The sequence below is a fragment of the Trachemys scripta genome, chromosome 3 (genome assembly GCF_013100865.1).
Source record: "Trachemys scripta elegans isolate TJP31775 chromosome 3, CAS_Tse_1.0, whole genome shotgun sequence".
Taxonomy (NCBI): Eukaryota; Metazoa; Chordata; order Testudines; family Emydidae; genus Trachemys; species Trachemys scripta.
The window spans coordinates 89,275,673-89,298,401 of NC_048300.1; the positions used below are offsets into that span (position 1 = coordinate 89,275,673).

The window sequence follows — 22,729 nt, forward strand, 5'->3', positions numbered from 1 at the left end:
TCAGTTTAGGTAAGTTAACTGAATAATAAAGTAAACTAGAAGTTACTTTTAATTACTAGCTTAATTAAAAATTACTATGCACTAGACCTGTGGTTCTCAAACTTTTGTACTGGTGACCCCTTTCACATAGCAAGCCTCTGAGTGCGACCCCCCTTATAAATTAAAAACACTTTTAAATATATTTAATACCATTATAAACACTGGAGGCAAAGTGGGGTTTGGGGTGGAGGCTGATAGCTCACGACCCCCCATGTAATAACCTTGTGACCCCCAGAGGAGTTCCGACCCCCAGTTTGAGAACCCCTGCACTAGACCCTGTTGAGAGCTTTTTACCTAGTGGCAGCTGCTTTTTTTTAATACCTAAAATCAACCCAAACTTGAAAGGAAGAAAAGTTGGTAGTGTAATTTCCTGCACCTTATCAAATAAAGGCTACATCATTTTACTACAACACTACCATGGCAATTAACACTTAAAAGAAAAACAGATGTCAGACTAAATTTATTTGTTAAAATAAGCACCAAATAACCCAGTAATAATGGATCACTATAATCAGGAATTTTAGAAACCACATATGTTTTGGGAGTAATTTCAGTTTTGCTTTGTTGTTTAAAAACCACAGCAAATCTGTGTGTGTGTGTGTGTGTGTGTATATATATATATATATATATATAAATAAATTTAGCTTGCAAAAAATTAGCAGTTTATTTTAGGAGCAATCATTCCATAAACAAAGCACAAGAGAACACAGCGGCATTCAGGAATGGACATCTGTCACCCAAACAAATACCACATCACACATTTACAGCCCAATTCTCCAAGTGGAAAAGAGGAATCAAAACAAGTAAAACCAAAAGTGCACTACATGTATTTTTAAGCTTTTAGTTACCAATAATATCCAGATATCATGACAGATGTACAACATTACACACTAAGGAACTGCCAAGAAACACAATGACAAAGGACAATCAAAAATGTCACCTGAAATTGGAAAAATCAAGCCCTGTACAGTTCCATTGCTTTATCGTACAATGGGGGAGGGAATGAAGAGAGGAGAGGAGGAAAGGAAGTCACATTGAATGTCATCTTGACAGTGAACTCTTATTCAAAAACTCTTATTTTTCCTTCTTGAATAGGAGAGAACCAAGTGCTCTTCATAATCACATAAATGACCTAGCTCTCTTTAAGTGCTCTCTCTTAGATCAACAAAGAGCTATCACAAGCAGAAAGTATTACTCACAACTGTCCTTTCGTCTCGCTGTAAGTCCTTACCATAGCTCAACCTCAACAGAAACAAAACCTTTAAAGGGCAAAAGCCTCAAGAAATACATTAATCAAATTATTTTCCTGCTTGTAGCAATCCTCTCACAATTGTGTACGGTTAAACTAAACAACAAAAACAACAAAAGAAAATGAAAAAGCAACGACGAGGGAGAAAGCAGGAGTGAGGTGAAAGTTAACTTTTATTTTGCTTCAGGAAAGAAATCAATAACTTTAAATTGGCACTTTACAAGGACAGGAGGAAACAGTTATCCATCCTTTCTATAGACTGCTTACTAATGCTGCACTTTCAAAAGACCCTCATAAACTACTGATTGGACTACTAAGGTTTTTACTGAGAATCTCCTTACTGTGAGAAACTGCACCAACATGTACCATTAAATCTTTAAGCCCACTCTCCTAACCACCAACAGACACTCAAATGAGCCTGCTGCAGCCAACAATGGATAAGTCAGTGATCCTTAAAGTAAAGAAAGACGGGGGGAGGGGGACAGTGGGTCGCACAGTGGGTGGGGGAGGGAGGGAAGATGAATCACATTCATGTTAAATCAAAAGAAAGAGAATGACATAAGAAATACTTTATAAGAATGACAAAAGGAATATTTTTAAACTGCCAGGATATTGCAGCACTTCATACAAAAGTATCACAGACATGTTTTACTATTGTCTTAGTGGAAATAAATTTACTATATAAAATCTTTTAAAAATCTAGAGTATAGTTGAGAATTCTGTTTTAATTCAAAGAGAGCAGAATAGGTAGCACAGGTACTGACTCACTGAGCTGGCACCCCAGCTAGCAGCCAGGAGGGGTTGAAATAGAGCGATATTGAAATGGATAATTAAATTCAAAAATGCCTCATCCAATTTCAGGTGGTCTTCTGCTTTGCTACTGTAACAGTTCCAAAGTGCTCCGCCTCCTCCTACTGTACGTGTGACACACAATGGGACCACCTCAAAGTTGCAAAAGTTTTAGTTTCTCCCCAGCTACCTGAGCTAGTTAGTTGTTTGTAAGGAAAACTAACCTAGTATTCTACCAAGAAGTCACTTTGAAATACTGAATATACGAATTTCAATTTCTAATCATTCTTCTAAACAAATGGTGAGGAAGCAACTCTATCTTGTGGAGATGCACTGAGTGGAAACACAAATCCTGTCAAACAAGATGGGTAAACCCTAGTTGCAAGACAGTATTTACTTAGAGATATTCATCATCATGGGGCTGCAATGTACTTTCTGCAATGACAAAAGACAAAGGGATACACAGGGCTAGAGCAAGGACCAGGGCAGCTCAGAACTCCTTCAGAAAGTAAATCCATAAATTCACTTTCTGCCACTAACATAAAGCAAAGAGATCAAGTTTATATTGTGAATAAGACAGACCAAAAGGCAATAATTCATTCTTCTTTTTCTACCAGTGGAGAGTATAATAAGCCACAAAAGAAAACAAACATGAGAAAATCCTAAGAGAATGCTTGGATTTGACCTTTACTTTTTTTTTTTTTTTCATTCTGTAAAATTGTTGCTGTCTTGGTGACTGCAGAGTAGTTTCGATGAATACATAATTATACATCTATTAACCCCTTGTGATCAGGTGTACCTAAAATGTACCTAGATTACATTTATCGTTTCTCCCCATAAAGACACAGGAGGAATTTGTGCACTTGACTACCAAAGTGCTAATAAGAGATACAATAATCACCAATATATCTTGCCAATGAATTAAAACATAAAATTAAAATCTCAACCACATTTTACTAGGCATTTTTCTCACTTCTTCCCACTTACTCCAATTTGCCTGTTAGTCTTCACACTCAACTGATCTTAAGGAGTATCAACTCACTCCACAGTAGATCCACAAAAACACACAACGTGTACCTCAAGTGCACTACCAGTGCAATCACTAAAAATCATGAAATCATCACTAAAGGCAACATTTAAATCCTCACTAACTTCAGTTCTTATACCATACCATATAACTTATACCATATGAGCATTTTAATACTCAAAATGCATTCACCCAAACAAAACATTCCCCTTCACTTCCAAAATATAAACACCCGCACTGGATGTGGGCATTGGGCCTCTTTGTATCCTGTAAGTAAAAGGAATTGTGAGAATTTAATTTTTCATCCTACACATTAATATGTTTAAAGTAATAAGAAATTGTGACTTTTTTAATGGTACATAATATAAGGATATATCTGAATTTGTATTTTCCAAGCATAAGTTATTCAATTTTTTTTCTATTAATGCTTTCTCAAGTAAGTGAAATGTAGGTGGTGGATTTTGGGGGTTTTGTTTTTTAGTAAGTACACCTGCGGGCCTTATTTCCTACTGGTAATGGAGATTATTTTGGAAATAATTAAAAGTGTAGACTTAAGTATTTTAACAGCCAACACAACCTGTGCTAATGGTCAAGTCTGGACCCATGTAGTATAAGAGCTGTCAACTGAAAACACAATGAAAACAATGGGGCATTGCAGATCTTGCTACTGTAACAGTTCCAAAGTTCTTCCTAATTTTACTTTTACACACAAATGCACACACACGAACATTTTATTTCAAATGAAACATCCATATGTGCTAGAGAAAGTGGTTGAGGCCTAGCAGTTTCAATGCAGATGATCATGAAGACGTTGAAGGTAGTAATTAACAGGGATTTTTAGATGTCTTGATCGCTAGAAATAGTGCATACTGTTCAAAATATGTGTTGTTTATAGCTGGTGAGACTGCACTACTCAAAAAGAACACTGACATCTATGAGAACATGGAGGAACAGGATGATTGGCAGGAAGGAACAGAGGAATTGGGGTCGAGGGGAGGGCTAATCCAAAACTGACTGAAATCAATGGAAAGATTCTCAATTGATTCTAACAGGCTTTGGATCAGGCCCTAAAGGAGGAAAGAGAAAGGATAGTAAAAAGTTGAGAAAAAGCTCTCAGTGGAAGTTATGGAGAAAAGTACAGAGGAAGCAGATGAATGGCCCTGACCATGAAGTATCTGAGCAAGATGAAGTTAGCAAAGAAAATATGGAGAATGGTTTGGAAAGTAATTTGGAAAGATTTCTAGGCACCATAAGCTGTTGAAGGAGGAAACTAGATACTACTTTAAATAACTTTATTAACTGTGTAAATATTTTTAATGATAATATGTCTGTTTTAATTACAGAGGTCTGTACAAGGTTGTTCATATGTCCATGTGTTTTTAATAAAGCAGGACTTCCTCATGTTTTATGGTGTTATATTTTATTGTTAGTTGTGAATTCTTCCTAAAACCTAAATAAATCAACTTAAAAGAGCCTTCTGCAGATAAAGGCATTATCTGAAGTTGTGTGTTCCTAATATTCATAGATTCCTCACATTCTTTATTTTCTTAAATTGCTATTTTTAATTTTTCCTGCATATGTATGTCTGGTGCCTGCTAATGCCCCCTTTTGCGTTCTTTTTTGTTTTTATAAAGCAGGCTATGTCTGCCTTTATAAAAACTATACATTAGGCTTTGTCTGTATTAAGGATTAGCTTTTAGTTTCAGCAATCAGGAGCCAGCAACCGGCATAACTGCAGTGGGACAAACCCCTAGTATAGATTTTAAAAAGCCACAATTTGCACGAGGGGAATTCACTCCAGTTTCAAGCAAAGGTAAGGTTCACTAGTGCACACTGCAGCTTTCATTCTTTACAGTAGGGATGTAAACTAGTTTGTGGCTGTAATAACTGCTAGGTTTAGACTGATGAAATTGGGGTTAATCCCCAATACAGACAAGGCCTTAGTGATGAGTGTGGCTTATGGATGGACACACCATCTGGATGCTCTTCCTTGTTCTGTATTCTTTTCTACTGGCTTTCTTGTCTTTTCTTTTCATTCTCGGTAGGCAGTGTCATTACTGAAGTCAGCCACAAAAAAACCATGTTTTGCTGGCCTCCACAGCAAAATTATATAAATAAAAGCTACAACAATTAAGTTAAATAACTTTGTGTATATTTAGTTTTGTTTCCACTTCCTTCCCCCCATCCTCCAACACATGCACTCTCCACCTGTACTGGCATTGTTATAGGCTGAAGTTGAGGGTGAAATCTGCAGTTGTTCAGCCACATCCCTAGCTGGTGTAAACTGTCAGAGCTCAGCTCTGACAATGTACACCAGCTGAAGATCTGGCCCAAAGACTTTAGAAATTTGAGAACCTGAAAACAGTGCGACCTCTGAGAAAATTTCAGAAAGGAATGATTTTACATTGCTTAGAATTCTGCAAATACAGCTCTAAGAAGGCAGTGAGTACCTAGCAAATTAGTTTATCCTCTTTATTGAAACAGTTCTTGTTTGAGAATGATTTGTATGAATTGTCATGTTTAATTAAGGGATTTATACCCTGTTTTAAGTGGAAAACTCAACTCACCTTAACTATGGACCCACTAGACTAAGAGCACCTTCATAATATATTCATGTTGGGAGATCCAGGACTTGGCTTTTAAAAAAGCCAGATATTACAAACACTCAGTTCAAATATCAGTCGCACGCATGTGCAAAATTAATTTACAGGCAGGTGAAAGCGCTAAACGTTCTAGGAGACAGGATAGGTTAATAAAAATTGGTGAAATGGGTTTTGGTCTCATACAAGTAGATTTTTCTTTCCCATGGAATGAATATTGATATTTAGTTTAGATTTTTTTTAATGCAGTTATTAAAAAACAGCAACTTAAAAGAGCCTTGTGCAGATAAAGATATTGCATGTTTATACATTCATGCCTGCTGTTTCTTTCTAAGTCCTGAGATGCAGGTAGTGGACCAATTTTAATGAATAACTTGGCAAATTCTATTTATGTCCCAGATGCATCAAACACAGGTTGCAATTTCCATCTGAAGCACACTTCTCTTTCTAAGTAAATTTTAGTTGAATATAAAACTTCTCAAGCTGCTTTTTGACTCCACAACAGAGTATTTCTTCAGAATTTGAAGATTACCTTCATTTCTAGCCAAGCAGTTGCTTTGCCATAATTTATTAACATATGGTTTCAGCTCTGTAGTCCTTTAGAGAGATACAGTATGTGGTAACCATAATATGCAGCAAAGTATCTATTCCAAAGACACAATGTAACATGAGTAACTTTAATCTTTTGTCAAAAACTAAACAGAAACTTATTAGTATTTCTGTAGTTTTTTTCAAATGTGGCTAAAAGTAACAAGAGCCCAACTCAAACTCCAAAACTAAGAAATTAGAGGTGAGATTAAATTTCTGGTCCTCCTATAATCATTAATGAGCCCAGTTGTGCAGTACACAGAGTAGGTTCTCAAAAATGAGCCACTGTTTGGCGCTCCCTGCAAAATCTTGAAAGTAATGGAGTAGATGGAATTTCAATCCTCTCTCTGAATTCCATTTCATGTATTGGCTTCTTTTTTTAAAATGACCTTTTAAAACTTGCACATACAGAGTGACTATTTTAAAAACACATATTATTGGTGAGTTCACCACTCTGGTGGCAGCAAAACACATCACTGTATAGGTCCTAATGCAAGTCTGGGCCACGAATACACAAAGTCCCAGGCCTATAAGAAATGCTACTGAAGTAATACATTTGGCGAGATGGAAGAATGGTCTTGCACTGTTCTCAAACTACCTCCTCTGCCAGTTAGAAAATTGTGTTGATTGTCCACTTATCCTCTATTGTGGCGAGAATGATGGTCAGATCTTTAGTCTCCCTGAGGCAGAACATACATTTCCTTTGAAGTATTTCCAGCTGGTGCTATGAGTTGCATGTATATTAAAAACACCCACACCCACAAGGGTTCTTTTTGGTGTGGAGGACTGGATGGCTTAAGGGTAAGATCATGAACTTTACACCCCTAACAACAGTTTGAGTCAGTCTAGGTCGCCTATGTGAAATGTGTAGCGATCTCAGTCCATTTCCCAGAAAACAAGTGTCCATCACATAAAAGCCATCACTACAACTGAAACCCTTGTTCGCAACATCAGTAAAAAGGCTAAGAATTGAGAGACTTGAAAATTAGTAGACCCTACAGGTGGGTCCTTCCAGGTCAGGGTTTAGAGACATGGGGGTAGCGTGGAGAGGCTTACATCACTGTTTCCTGTCCTGAATCTTACAGTGTGGATAAATTCATGCCTTCTGCTTCCCCAGAGTAAAATCAAGCACCTTTCAACAAGTACAACAAATGTACAGTTAAAATGAAGGAAAAAAGATAAAACAAAGTCAGATTTGCTTTTCAGCCTCAACATTTGCAAACAGAAACTGTATGTGTGAGTGTGCGTCTGCAGGGATGCAAGAATCTCTACACATGAAATAGTTGTTTGCACTGAATACATGTTGCCTGGTAGAGACTGTTGCAATGCTGCAACAGTACAGCGCTTCAGTGAAGATGTTATTGTGCCGATGGGAGAGATTCCCCCATTATTGTAGTTAATCCACCTCTGCAAGAGGTGGTAGCTATGTTGACAGGAGAAGCCCTCTCGTTGATCCAGTGCTGTCTACACCAGGGGCTAGGTCAGTATAACTGTGTCGCTCAGGGTGGGGATTTTTCACACCCCCGAGCAATGTAATTATACTGATGTAAGTTTATAGTGTAGACCTGGCCTCTGAGATTGCCTACACAGTGCTTTAGCCCTCACCAACTGTTGTGTAAATTCTAGTGCACACCTGCGTGTTGCATGCTGACTGATTGTAGGGACCCTGCTGGTGCACATTACAAGTTCCCTAATATGCGTTAATGTAATCCCGTTTCAAACAGCAGTACATTAACATGCACCAAGGTACTTATAGTGAATACAAGCAGGACCCATACTGGCTGGTCAGTGAGCAACCTGTTGGAGCGCATTAGAATTTACACCCTAGCAGGTCACACCAACGCACCATGCAGACAAGCCCTAGAAATGATATCAAGACATCCTCTAGAGAGCAATAAAAGTGAAACAAAGTGTTCATATGATACTTAGTTAGCTTTATGTCTGTTTAGGGGAAGAAGAAAATGCAAATGAGGGAAGCCTCAACTCCAAAAGTCTTTTCTGTGTTCTACAGTCCCCACCCCTTTTACCACCCAGCTGGGGGAAGCGAGACTGACAACAAACTTTGCATCTCATTCCCATAACCACAAACATTTTGAGGGGGAGGAGTCCAGGGCAGAAACTTGACACAGATATCAAACTAGTGGACAAAATTCTGCTTTGACTTGAACCCCGGGCAGCCCCACTGAAATCAAGGAGCTTGCGCTTGGTGTCAGAAAGAACAGCACTTGGCTCAATATCGCTTGTATTCAGTCAACAAAAATAGAGTTTTCTGCATCATTATTTTCCAATGCTTCAAAAATTAAGCCTCTTTCTTTAAAATGTGAGCATCCTAAACTGTTCAAAGCTTCTTTCTAAATTGCTGAAGGAAAGATCAAGCAGAGAAAGGGTTAAGTCCTGAAAATAAGGGAGCAACAGAGCAAATCTGACTGCATGTTTGAAAAAGCCTATAAAATGTTACAAGCAAAACAGGAAAGCTTGTGTTAATAATGCATAAACCAAAGGGGGGGGGGGAAGCTTCCCATTTAATGGAATAATGCTTTTATCATTGCAGTTAAAATGAAATAAACCATGACTACTAATCTAGTAAAACCATGTAAAAATGTAATTTTTAAACATTTACTAAAAGGGGATAGTTCAGTAACCACTCTAAAAATCAAGGCCTTGTGTACAGCAGCGTTCAAACGCTAAATACCAATCTCCTCTCTGTGGAGGCCATTACCCACCCTGTCACCATAGCAACGCTAACAGTGTGCCTGACTTCAAAGACAAAGATGTAATTTCAGACTTCCAGCAGCCAGAGGGAGTGGTAAGAATATTCTACCCAGGCTGTGTCAGCTGATGATAAATTATAAAAATATCCAGGAAGGTTAGGAGTTGGACTGAACCACAGTATTCACAATCCTGGGGGAGATTTTTGCATTAACGAAACACACGCACAAAGACAGCAAAGTCAAGAAGTAAACAGGAAAGAATCTCAATGGAGTCAGATTAAACAAAAATTATATAGCACAGAGTCCTGCCTTCCTTGTATTTCATTCCCAGGCTGAAGTAAAAATAACTAGTACCATCCTTCTTTTCGTTCAAAATAGAATGACTGCCGGATCTGCATGAATTTTCTAAGGGACTTGCTAAACCACCTCTGTAACTGCTACTTCTATATTTGTGTAACTCCAGCATTTGTCAAAAACTGTTTCAAATACCAAGCAGCCCTCTAAAAAGCAAAATCCATTTACTCATTTAACCTAACGACACTATAGCCTTTTGGAGTTTTTAACATCAAACCCATATTTTACTCTTACAATTTCACTGTAATTAGAAGAAGGAAAGGTTTATTTAAATGAAGAGAACTTTAAGACCAGTTCAGAGAAGAAGAAAGCACGGGAAGAGAAGGAGAGGAAATGGTCTTTAGCTCACTTTTAAATGTTGCCAATCTTTAGACTGTGGCAATAAATAATAATAATATAAAGCCACACAGATTAGTTTAGGCTACATTACTGTCTCATCAATATGTTCCTATGAAACAAAATAAAATAACTACTTAAAAGCCTATGCATGGGGCTGGTCCTGTAGCCTAGCAATAGTACAGTTGTTACCAAGAAGACACAAATCCAAGTCAGGTCCATTCTTTGACTCTAATTTCCCAGGTCAGCAGAAGGCATGTGTTCCTTCCATAGAAAGGAGGGGGAATGCTTCATGTCTCACTCAGTCTGACACCCTTACAGCTGGCTCAGGACAGGCAGCAGCAATTAGCTCCTGTGGACTAGTGTGGGGGAGATTTAAGGAGAGTTGGGTCAGCCTGATGTGGAGCCTTTTCGAGAGGGAAATAGCTCTGTGAGAATGAAGAGATTCCAGAGGGTGACCAATCACAGCCCAACACCTTGATGTCTGACTTGTTTCTGTCTTGAAGTCTTATTTGTTGATATTTTTTTTAAAATCTAGATGACATTAGGTTGCATAACTTCTCTATTATTTAGTTGAGGGGGAGAAATATTGACCATGACTATGGAGTTATCTTCCGTTCTCTTCAGAAATGGATGTTTATGTTCTTTGCTTCCACTTGGACAGCTACCAGAGGGGATTACAAGTAACCTTGGGCTCCAGTATCTTCCTCTGTAAAGAACATTCTCATCTCAGTACAGCACTGCAGTGTCCAAACTGGCTAAAAGCCCAACTCGTTTGTAAAACCTAAACCCATGTCCTTCAAGACAAGAAGCAAAAGTGATAGCTGGCAATTGTACACAAATATATGTTATTGTAAAATTCACTTCCACCGTCCTACCTACTATATCTTACAATGTCAAGAGGCATTTATATGTACCCTCCCCGGAAGCAAAAATACACAACAGACAGTGTGGTTAAACTAGAAGCTCCAAGTCTCAGGGCAAGTCTATGAATTAACGCAGCAAGATGCACCGCTGTAGTGTCTGATGAAGACGTGCTATGCCAATGGGAGAGTGCTCTTCCATGAGCATAATTACTCCACCTTGGAGAGAAGCAGCTATAGCGCTGAGGGGGAGGGGAGGGTTCTCAACTGGACTATTGTGTTCAGTTCTGGGCGCCACATTTCAGGAAAGATCTGGACAAATTGGAGAAAGTCCAGAGAAGAGCAACAAAAATGATTAAAGGTCTAGAAAACATGACCTATGAGGGAAGACCGAAAAAACTGGGTTTGTTTAGTCTGGAAAAGAGAAGACTGAGCGGGGACATGATAACAGTTTTCAAGTAAATAAAAGGTTGTTACAAGGAAGAGGGAGAAGAATTGTTCTTCTTAACCGCTGAGGATAGGACAAGAAGCAATGGTCTTAAGTTGCAGCAAGGGCGGTTTAGGTTGGACATTAGGAAAAACTTCCTGTCAGGGTGGTTAAGCCCTGGAATAAGCTGCCTAAGGAGGTTGCAGAATCTCCATCATTGGAGATTTTTAAGAGCAAGTTAGACAAACACTTGTCAGGAATGGTCTAGATAATACTTAGTCCTGCCATGAGTGCAGGGGACTGGACTAGATGACCTCTTGAGGTCCCTTTCAGTCCTATGATTATATGTAGACCTTCTGACCTGGGTCTGCGGCTTGAGCTGCATCCACACTGCAAAATTACAGGGAATGGACCTGAGTCACAGATCCAGCCCCTAGCAGTATCCTAGGACCTGGGTTCTGAGTGCTTGCTGACCCAAGTCAGAAAGATTTGTGTGTGTGGTAGGCCCAGGCTTAGTATATAGTATAGACAAAACTTGTTAACTATAGACCTTCTGATTCCAGGTGAGCAAAATTATTATACAATAAAGGAAAGTTTGTTTTCTTTTAAGTCAATTTTTTAAAATCCTTACCTTATTTTTCCAGTCTAATCTACATTCCTGGGAAAACTAGAGCAAAAACAGCAACCGACACTCAACAGCAAAGAATCTCCACTCTTCTGCCAGTTCTTTCTCCCACAGAAATTGCAGCCAGATTAGTAATTAATATATATAATATATATGATATTAGTATTTTCTATCTGACCTCTGTTTGCTTGCAGACAAGAGTGGAAAATCCCGTAGGCAGATAGCAGCTTGCAGTGAGAACTGTCTCCTCTCACATTCAGTTGCTGGCTGTGCAGTACAAATACTTTTTGCAAAAAAGAAAAAAAAAATAAAGCTGAAAAGTTTTGGAGCCAAAAAGCTCCAGTAGTTTATAATACTTTACTTCAATCTGGGGAAACAAGTCACGTAGAGAGAATTAACACTTATTTAAATAAATAAAAATTGTGTGTATATGTTCCTCCCTACTCTGTGTCATTATCTTTAAAATTATGAGCAAAAACTCTACCCTCAGCTATCAAAAAATGAGGCAGAAAAAAAAAACACTGCACACTGGCTAGGATAAGAGTTTGAGGGTTATGTTTCACTACTGTGAAATCATAGCTGTGAAATATTCTTCATTAAAAAAACACCCAAGATTGTTTTTATAGCCTTTTAATCAATAAATCATCCACACAATGCCCCACAGTTGCCCTGAAAGCTAAATTCAACATCTATACTTTTTTTTCTAACGTTTCATGTATTTCCTTAACTGAACATTACTCAATATGCATATGCAGGAAGAAAAATGATGTTTCGAGTGAGATATTCATTCAGTAACTGTTCTTATTATTAAAATATTGTGAAATCCTACCAATTAAATATATAGAGAGATTATTGGAGGTTCTTCATAATACACAGAAATAAAAAAATGAATGGGGGGAAATTAGCTTACTTCCAAGGACAGCAATAAAAATCTAAATTAAATGGGCCAAATTCTGCAATAACTTATGTCTTATGCAAAACTAATTCATGTTAGTAGAGAATGTGTACTTAAAACCATATACAGCATACTGCAAAATTAGAAAGTTAGTCAGTTTCATGTTCAGATTCTGACTTTCACCAGAGCTTTTGTTAATAAGGATACTGGGCTTTGTGCAGCTTACATTTTATTAAAAGTAAAAATAATAATGTTTTACACCTCTTTTTTATGCCAAAATATTTTAATCATTTGTTATACTATACCTGTATATGTGCAGGAATGCAACTTATGTTTTTATGACATGAAACAACACTAGCTTTATTGTCTTTATTGGGTCCATTTATTGTGTGTACAGAAAACTTACTCATCGCTTACTGCTGTATGTGTATTAGTACATACAAATATATATATCCAGACTCCCACTCCCACGAGCATTTTATATGTTACATCTGTTCACAAAATATTAATTTCTTTAATAATCAGCAGCAAGGATACTTTGAAAGCTGTTTTTCCTTGCATAATTGCCACCTTCAGAAACAGTTAAGATCCGACACATCACGTAGTGCAGTTTATAAATTCATGTCACTTAATCAATCATGATGTGAAATAGAGAATCCAGAACAGCACATTTTCCTATGGTAATACAATTATTCAAATGTGCCTCAAAATTCAGCTCTTGCTATTGATTTAGAACAACAGTTCTCAACCTGTGGGGCAAAATGCCTCAGAGGGTCATCTGCAGTTATCTGTGGGGAGGGGAAGGAGATCACAAGCCTGTTTTCAATTCCCTGTCCCTAGCCTTTTGCTGAAGTGGGAAGCTTTTACAACTCAACTTCAGATGCTATTGCAGGGGTCTCAAACATGCAGCCCGCCAAGCTCACTGCCCCCCCCCCCCCCCCCCGGAGTTATTTCCTGCGGCCGCCAAGCTCTCCTCACACCGCCCCCCAAACGCGCCGCGTTCCTGCCTATCTCCAGGCACTTCCTGACGCCAAACAGCTGTTTGGTGGTGCTTAGCACTTTCCAGGAGGGAAGGGGGAAGAGCGGGAAGCCGCGCACTCAGGGGAGGAGTCAGAGAAGAGGCGGGGCAGAGGCGGGGATTTGGGGAAGGGGTTGGAATAGGGACAGTGAGGGGGCGGAGTTGGGATGGAGACTTTGGGGAAGGGGTGGGAAGAGGCGGGGCATGGGCGAAGCCTCATGGAAGGTGTGGTGTGGGGGCAGGGCCGGGGGCAAGAGGGGACTTTTGTACTTTTATATGAAAAGATGTCAGTGATGCGGCCCTCGGGCCAATGTATTAGTCCTCATGGTGATTTGAGTTTGAGACCCCTGTGCTACTGTGTACCCCCATACAGCACTGTGCCCATTCCAGCAGTACCTCCATTGCTGAAATGATGTGGGACTGGCACAAAAAACTTTTGTTGTACCTAAGGAAATCTATTGCAAGTGGCCAAAATGCAGGGTGTCCTAGTATGACAGAGGCAGAGAACCCCTAATTCAGAATATGAATCTTTGCAGTCACTGAAATGAGGTAATTTACTCAGCAACACAGAGAATATCACATGTACACTTTTCATACTTTTCTACACTATATTTTGCTGTTAAAGTAGAGAATCCATTTTGGATTTCCTTACTAAAGGGGGAGACTAAAGGGAAGGTTGCTGATAGTGAATCCAACATATGTGACTTCAACAAAGTGAGAAATGGTTTCCGAGAATGCAGTAGTACAACAGTATTAGATTTCAAGAAAGCAAATTTGAGGGAAGTTAAGAGAAATCTAGGACCCAATTCAAAAACCACTGTCATCAACAGAACTTGCTACAGTTCAAGCACAATGAGACTATGATTCTTGATCAGGGTTTCTATGCCTGACCATAATATAAAATAAACAGACAATGAACAATAACCAGGTGTTTATATTTATCATTTGTATTATGGAGGCCTCAATTAACATTGGTGAACCAGTATGCTAAAATGCTCCACAAGCACAGAAGATGACTCAGTCCCTACCTGATCTGGAACTGACAATCTTATGCCCTGATCCTGCAAGCATTTACGCACATAGTGCCATTGCATTCAATGGGACTATTCAGATGTGAAAGTGTTTCAGGACTGAGACCTAAGAAATTTTTAAAAGAATATCATGATCAGGGTACCGGAAGACAACAGAGCACTGCCTATCATGCTGACCAATACCGTTTCCTTACACTCCACCTGTCTGTCTGTATCTATCTGTTGTCTCTTATCTTATACTTAGATTGTAAGCTCTCTGGAATAGGGACTATCTTTTTCTTCTGGGTTTGTACAGTGCCTAACACAATGGGGTCCTGGTCCATGACTAAGGCTCCTAGGCACTATGATGGGTACAAATAAATAAATAAACAAGCAAACAAACAAAGAATAGGTGGCGGTGGAGGAGGAAGAAAAGGGAATCTACTATCTGACTTCTGATATTGCTGGTCAGAATGAGTTACTGGATTTAATCAGTGTTCTGAGGCTGAGGCCATCCTTTAGAATGGTTGGTACTCATCAGTAAGGGAGTCGTTCCACAGAACATGCTCTTACAAAAATACTTGTGGTAGAAATAAAAGAAAAAAACTATAACAGTGTCTCAGGTATTTCCCGCAATACTATTCCAATGACTAATATCCTTTTGTCTTATTGTTCTATACAGTGATCTGAGTGTGCACACAGGAATAAACAGACGTAGGCCATGGTAAAAATATGTCGGCCATGGTAAAAAAATCTGCTTCCTACTCAAAATTTACATGTAATCAAAGAGAGGAGGAAAACATGTACAACCACACAAATTGTGGCCAGGATTGTCAAAAATCAAAGTCCATACTTAGGAAACCTAAGTGTCTTCATATTGAGAGGAACTGAGCACATGCAACTCCCACTGACTTCCATGGGAACTACTGGATGCTCAGCACATTCTGAAAAATCACTGACAGAACTTAATTTTAGGCTTCCATTTTTGAAAATGTCCTAAATAAATAAAGGTAATTATGGCATTAACTTTAACTATCCCCGAATCCTAATCATGGCTCTGAAATAGCCTCCCTCTAGGGGCTTGACAGTTCACTTAACTTTTCCGTGTCTAAGTTTTCCCAAGTGTTAAATGGGAATAACAATTTACCTGTCACAGAGGGTTGTTGTGAGGATACTTTTTAAAATGCCTTGAAAATATAATATGCTAAAGAACTGCTTAATATTGTTTTACACGGTTCTGGTACTAAAAGCTGTTTCCCATACTTGCAGAGCAGGCATAACATTGCACTTTAAATATTTAAAATAAACATGGCCAGTCCATCAAATAAAAGCAAGCATCCCTGAAAAGCATGGAAAACAAATGAATCACTAATAACAGAATAAAGGAGCTAAGAGATCTTATCTACATTTGAGTGTTATGATTATTTTACCAGCAAGAATACTTACTTGAAGAATAAATGTTCCAGTTTTATGGGTGAGATGTACCCTTTTGCAGAGGGCTTGCTCAGGGTTACTCATACATAAATTTAAAAATCATTTACATACAACTGGAGGACTTAAACTGAATTTAAAGGGGGGCCAGGATTTCACCCTTTATTAGAAACAAGTGAGTGTTTACAGTATGTGCTGAACCAAATTCATCCCTAGTATAACATTATTGACTTCAATGGCATTGTGCCCACTCACACCAGAACCCAGTATGCTGACCTATACAGTCATGCAAACAAATGTATGTATACAGAATCCATACTAGAATCAGCACCTAAATATGGTGATAGGTGCTTTAGAAACACAGGAAGACAGACAAGATTTTATTTATTTATAGATTATATGTGTGCACATGTGTGCATATAAACATGTTCTATCTTTATTATGTGAAATGGAAGAGGAAGAAGAAAATAAAAAGGTAACAAAGTTCAATTGGGGATTAAAATAACTTTTTTTTAAGTAGCACCTTCAAACTTTTCAACCTGATGTATAGTGGCAGGGAAAAGCATTTGAGAAAGCTTAGTCACTTCTTTGTAGCTTAAAGCTTTTTCCCCTTTATTCCAGGCTTAAACAGAGTTCAGTGGGGCATCAAACTGCCTCAGTTTTAAATTACAGTCTGTACTTTAAAATAGAATGCATGCACAACATGTTCCTGAAGCTAGAGGGTGGGAGTGTTATTCACTGAAAATTGAAGGCTTGTTGAGTCAATAATCTTCTTTCACAGAGTAACAATTTTCAGCTAAAATTTCTTGACCCAAACAAAGGAAAACAAGATCATTCAGTTATTTTATAACACTGCAGGAGAAAGCAAAAGGAGAGTGGGGGAAAGACACCACTCTCATCCCTCACTGTGTAAAAACAATGGAAAATTTCATTCTCAAGTATTATATACTCCTATTTCCCCCCTTTCTTGGATTTAACATATTTCCAAATAGTTATTTTCAGCTCAAGAGATGAATAAAAGTAAATAACCAGAGGCTACAATTGCTACCATGCACTATCCATGTATTTATCAGCCACAGGCTACATTTACCTTCTATTACCAAGAACCAGTTTACTGACCTTTCTTCAAATCAGCAATAACATTCTGAGTTTTCTTAACGGCACTTGAATTTTTATTAGGTTTTCTTTTTTTTCTTTTGGTTTGTTTACTTGCAAAGTATCCATCTGGACTACCAAATAAGAGAGTCTCTATCATCACCTTTCCCTTACTGCTGCTGATTTCCCCTTTCCCTACACCTCTGAAGCCTATCTACCTTAATAATAATTATTTGTATTATGGTAGCACCCAGAGGCCCTGATCCCACTGCACGAAGCCCTGCATAACTATAATCAAAAAGTTTACCATGTACGAAATGAGAGGAGATCATTATTATCCAGTCTCAATTACATATCCAAAATAGCACAGGAAATGATTTGTCTGGTCTATGCAAGACTTCAGTCATTTCCAATACTTGTTCAGGAGAAACCTTTTGCTGAAAAAGATTTTCAGTGGTGGTTCTACTTCCTAGTGTAGACAAGACACTTGATTGCCATTACTGAACTAGATATTTCTTCCCATCAGATAAGCATCTACTTGAAACACTACTCCATGGTCCAAACCCATCTAACTTTGCATTTAAGCCACACCATTCACTATATTACCTATGCAGAGAATCTTGGAAATCTAGTTTTCCCAATAATAGGACCAGTTCAAAAATACACAGTATGCAAAGGAATAACTGCTCAGCATTTTAAATGCCCCTTTGTGTAATACACAAAATACCAGAAACATTAAATGGTAAACAAAACCACAGAGGAATAATTTTTGTGTTGTTGTCCATACTGTCAAATGTAATAAAACAAGGCCCAATTTTACTCTGGAGCTGGGACCTCTGTAAAAGTTTGTGCACCCAAACTTAAGCATCCGAAGAAGTGGGCTGTAGTCCACGAAAGCTTATGCTCTAATAAATTTGTTAGTCTCTAAGGTGCCACAAGTACTCCTGTTCTTCTTTTTGCGGATACAGACTAACACGGCTGCTACTCTGAAACCAAACTTAAACGTGATTCAAAGATCAGAGTATCACACAAGGTACAGACAGCATTCTAATTTCATGGTTCATTACTATTTTTATTTGTTCATAAAATTGTTGAGCATCCATTAAAAAAGACCCAATAAAGATATTAGATTTTAGGATTAACCTGAGAAAACAGAAGTTAAAGGCAGAGAAGATCAAGTACAGTATTTATTCCATTGCACAGCAAATGATGATCATCTTTCCCCATCTTTCCCCACTCACCCCAAAGGAAATATCTGATATTAAACTGATTCTAGATCTGATCTTAGCTAAAAGACTAAGAAGAAATTTGTTAGGAGGCCGCTTGCTGTACAGTACAGGTTATCCACTGAGCTTTGGAATGAGCTATGAGGGAAGCCATCTAGTTTCCTCTAGGGGCCTAGTATAGAGCAGGGGACTTGAAGCTAGTGTAGGAGAAACTTGTGTTCTAAGACAGGGTGATCTTGGTAGAGTCACTTGACCTTGTACTCAGCCAACCAAGCTGGAAACTGGACAAAAATAGGACCTTAGTGAAAAATAAGATACTGCAGAGAACTTTCTGAGAACTTTACTGTGGAAATCAAATTAAAAACTAATCACAAATAATAAATGAAACTCCCCATTTCACCCCCCTCATCCTAGCTACCTCATCAGCTGTGAAAGTTTATGAAATGACACACACCACACGCAGAGCGTCTATAGCTAATCTAAGCTCTTTTACTGCCTACAACAACCACTTTGCTGATGTATCATTAGGGAGCCTTATATGCAAAGCCAGCAGAAAAGTTTTTTACCTTTCCAGCGATCACAGAACTGTGTATCTTTTGCCACTATTCCTTAACTTTAAAGAAATCTCCTCCGTAATAGCTGTTCTCCAGACATTTTCATCCAGAGTTCTCCCTCCTCCTTTCCCTCTGCCTAATAGGGAACAGTTTCCATTTATTACTTCCTTTCCTTCACAGAGAACCAAATACCCAGGTTTTCTCAAAAGCCTGGCATTTCCTTCCAATTGTGACCAAAACAAAAGTGCTGGAAGTACTATTCTACGCAACATTTCACTTGGACTCTTAGTGACTCCACATGGTCAAAACCCTCTAGGGCAAACCCTCCAGATAGCTGAACATTTAAGAGAAGGAAGGGGAACTTTGTATAGCACCTGATGGGTCATTAGGAGTAGCCAATAAAACTATATTTTGTTTGTAGACATTTGTTACCAACCCACATTACAAATTTGTCTGCTTTGAACTTTATGGGAACATTCATACCAGGACTTTTATATACAATGTGTGAAGGAAATGGAACAACTATTGACCTGTTTAGCAGTGCTTACTACGACACTAACCTGTTGGAAAACTTCAAAAAGGATGACACAAATCAGCTTTCAGAGCTGCAGAAGGTGTTTAATTCCTCTTGAAATCCATCAAAGCGGAAGCCTTTTACCAGTGCCAGGGAAAACCATCCAACATTTATTATTTGGTTTCCTTGTTCTTTTAGCTATGTGTATAAGTTTGCTATGTAACTTAGAGCAAGAAGTTATGATGTCATCTAACACCCTTAAGAAGTAAACTAGAATAGGTAAATTGTATACTGTATAGGACTATCATGAACCAAAACATAACCAAATTTTATTATTAAAAGCACAGCAACCTTGGCATCATTTGAGACTAAAATAGCCCATGGAAACTTATTGACTACCCTGAAGAACAGCATTACAAAACAGATTTTAAAAATAGCACTCCAAAGATATATTTAATGGCCCCAAAATGACTCCCGAGCACCCAGTTTTAAACTAGAGGAATTTGGAGAATATTACACCAGAGATGCTGGTCACAGGTTTTGGTAGCTAGACAAAAACTGGATACAAAACTTTACTGTTCAAGTAAGGGGTGGGGGAAGCTGGTGCGGGTGGAATAATATGTTCAGTCAATTCTTACCCCCAGAAAGAACCACGTTACAGTATTTACCGCTCCAGCATCCTTTGGACACTGATCTTTCCTATTCCAAGTAATATATGGCCTAGTGTCATTTCGATCCCAACACAATCTCAGAAGGACAAGTATTTTTTAATAATACAAGAATGATTTTCTTTCTGAGATTAAGAAGGTGGAGGATGGTTCATTCACAAAATAGGAAAAAATGTGTGTACATATGTAGGGTTGCTTTTGTTTTTAAAAGGAATGAAAAGAGAAAAAGATCTTCCACTCCATGCTAGTCCCCCTCTTCCACCCTTTTAAAATAGTAGGATTTTTGAGTGGATGAAGCAGACTTGGGATTTTTATCGAAGTTTTTTAGTGGTGAATTCAATGAATTATGACTAAGTCACAAATTTAAAGCTACGGGGCCGAAAATTTTATGATTCAATTACAACACCATCAACTCACAGTTAGAATAATAATGAACTACTGAATATACCGAACACTTAGTGACGCATAATATCCGATACTCTTCTCATACCTTGGTGATGGTGGAGAGGGCTTATAAAAGTAGGACAGATGCTGAAATTTTAAAGAGCCTGCATGTAACAAAACTGTAACCAAATTATTAGACCATTATGTGGTTGGGAACTCCTTACACTGTGTGGGGTAGGGAGACATAATCAACTATAGAGAGGGGTAAAGGGCCTGCCCACATCAAAGTTTTTAAATATGTTTAACTGTTGCCAAAACAGTTCATGTCCACACTATTTGCTATGTATAACTGACTGTCAACAACCATTTCTGAGTTAGTCTCAAACGGTTTACTGGAAAAATGCTGAAACTAAAACCAGTTCAAAAGTAAGTGGACAGCGCTGTTTAAACCAATTTTCATAGCTCCTCTACAGAGCACACATATATCTAAGTGTATAAAACCAGGTGGAAGGAATTTATGGCATACAGACTGCTAGTCACTGTCCTATGTTTTAAAAATGAAACTTTAAAAGCTCTAAAAATATGCTGATTACATAGTCTTTTCTTTAACACGGGCTTCAAAACATCTGTAGACAGGACAGATAGATAGGTGATTTGAACAATAGAAAAACCTACAAGGTGGGGAGAGACTTAGCTTGATCAACCTACCAAGTGGAGTTGTCACAACATGCAACAATTTTATGATAATTTTCTAGTTCTGAATATTTGATTGATTGGCTGCAAATTCTTCCTATGCTTTTAGGAATGGATGGTAGCATCATATGTCATTAGAAAAATGCAGTAAGTTCTTGGTTTTTTCACATATAACTTCAGTGTCTAGATAAGTTAAGCATACTTAATTTACCTGCTCTTCGAATGGGTCCCTCCACTAATTTAAAACGATTACACGCCCACTGAACTGTAGGAGATCTCTTGGAAATATCCTACAGTTCAATGCAACCGTATTCACAGCCACAAATCACTTGGTTTAACCAATGTGCCTCTTCTAACCTAAAAATATTTAAACTGGTTTAAATTTGTGTGGGCACATGAAGCTGATTTACTTCTTATAAAACAACCGGAGGTAAATGGGAACACAGCTAAAACATATTTTGCATCTTACAGCTGGCATTTATCAGGACACTGAAGACCTCCGTATGCAGATAGTCCTGATGTCTCTGCTAAGTGTATCAATTTATCGGTGTTAGTTTGTTTTTTTCAATTATGCATAAAGCTAATACAACTAGGCAAGGTTAATTTAACATGATCATCTAGCACAAAAACTCAAGTGATAATAACCAGACCAATATAAAGTGTTACTATAATTCTGATTAATATAATTCTTTAGACTGTTCCAATAGACTAAAACAGAATTAACTTGTGAAAAGATGTGTCCAGTATTTTTGCAAGTGTCTCATACTATGCTGACAACTAATGAACTGTGTTTGGGGTTTGGAGGGAATAACTCATGGCAGTGTTGCTTCCTTACTTATACCTACAAGGTTTTTGAAATAAAATCAAAACATATTTCAGGGGAGAAAACCCTCAAAGGAGGAGTCAGGAGTTAAAAAGACCCTGAATAATTCTCTTGTATATGACTGCAAAACCAAAAAAGCTAAGAAGGAGCGATACTCTTTCCTCTCCACGCACAGACAAATCTGGATACAAATATGTGAATCAGCTTCAGTCCTGAACCAGTTCAAGCTACGAACACAAACACACACACAATATCTGAATCTTACATTGACAGAATAAACTATATTTAATATGGCAAACTGTGTGATGGCCACTAAACAAATTAATACCAGATTAACTATCTGACTAAAAGACTTCCTCTAAGGGATACGGGATTACCCTAGATAATATATTGATCATTCACTGTAATCAGTTTTCATTGTGCTTTTAAAACAAATGCGGTACTAAAATTGTTATATATTTGTCATCCCAAAATTTCATCCACATATCATAGCGACAGTAAGATCGTTATAAAATATTTTTCATTTTAAAATAATGTACTACTATTCTACAACTGGCACATTAATTTCTTACTGGTAAGCTTGATGGTCTTTCTTGTTGTATTAGGTTTAAGTCTTCATGGTTAGGCTTTCCTGAGGCTATAGGGGGTTGGGATCTGGTTCCATAGCCTTCCTGAGACATGTCCTGCAAAAACAAAATTATAAAAACACTATGGTTATTCATATGCCACAGCAGTCCAGCTAAACCCATGTGAAGGAAAGGTGAAGAGATAACAGTTGACTTCTGATCTGTTTTTTTTTTTTAATCAAAA

General features: G+C 38.0%; 1 protein-coding gene across 13 annotated transcripts in view; it reads right to left on the bottom strand.

The window, feature by feature from the left end:
* ARID1B (AT-rich interaction domain 1B) overlaps nucleotides 1-22,729 on the bottom strand; it is a 406,554-nt gene that overhangs the window by 258,211 nt on the left and 125,614 nt on the right. For all 13 annotated transcript variants that reach the window (XM_034765331.1, XM_034765333.1, XM_034765337.1 and 10 more), the window contains one exon: nucleotides 22,492-22,602. In XM_034765331.1, the coding sequence (XP_034621222.1) occupies nucleotides 22,492-22,602 (111 nt within the window). The remainder of the gene's footprint in view (nucleotides 1-22,491; nucleotides 22,603-22,729) is intronic.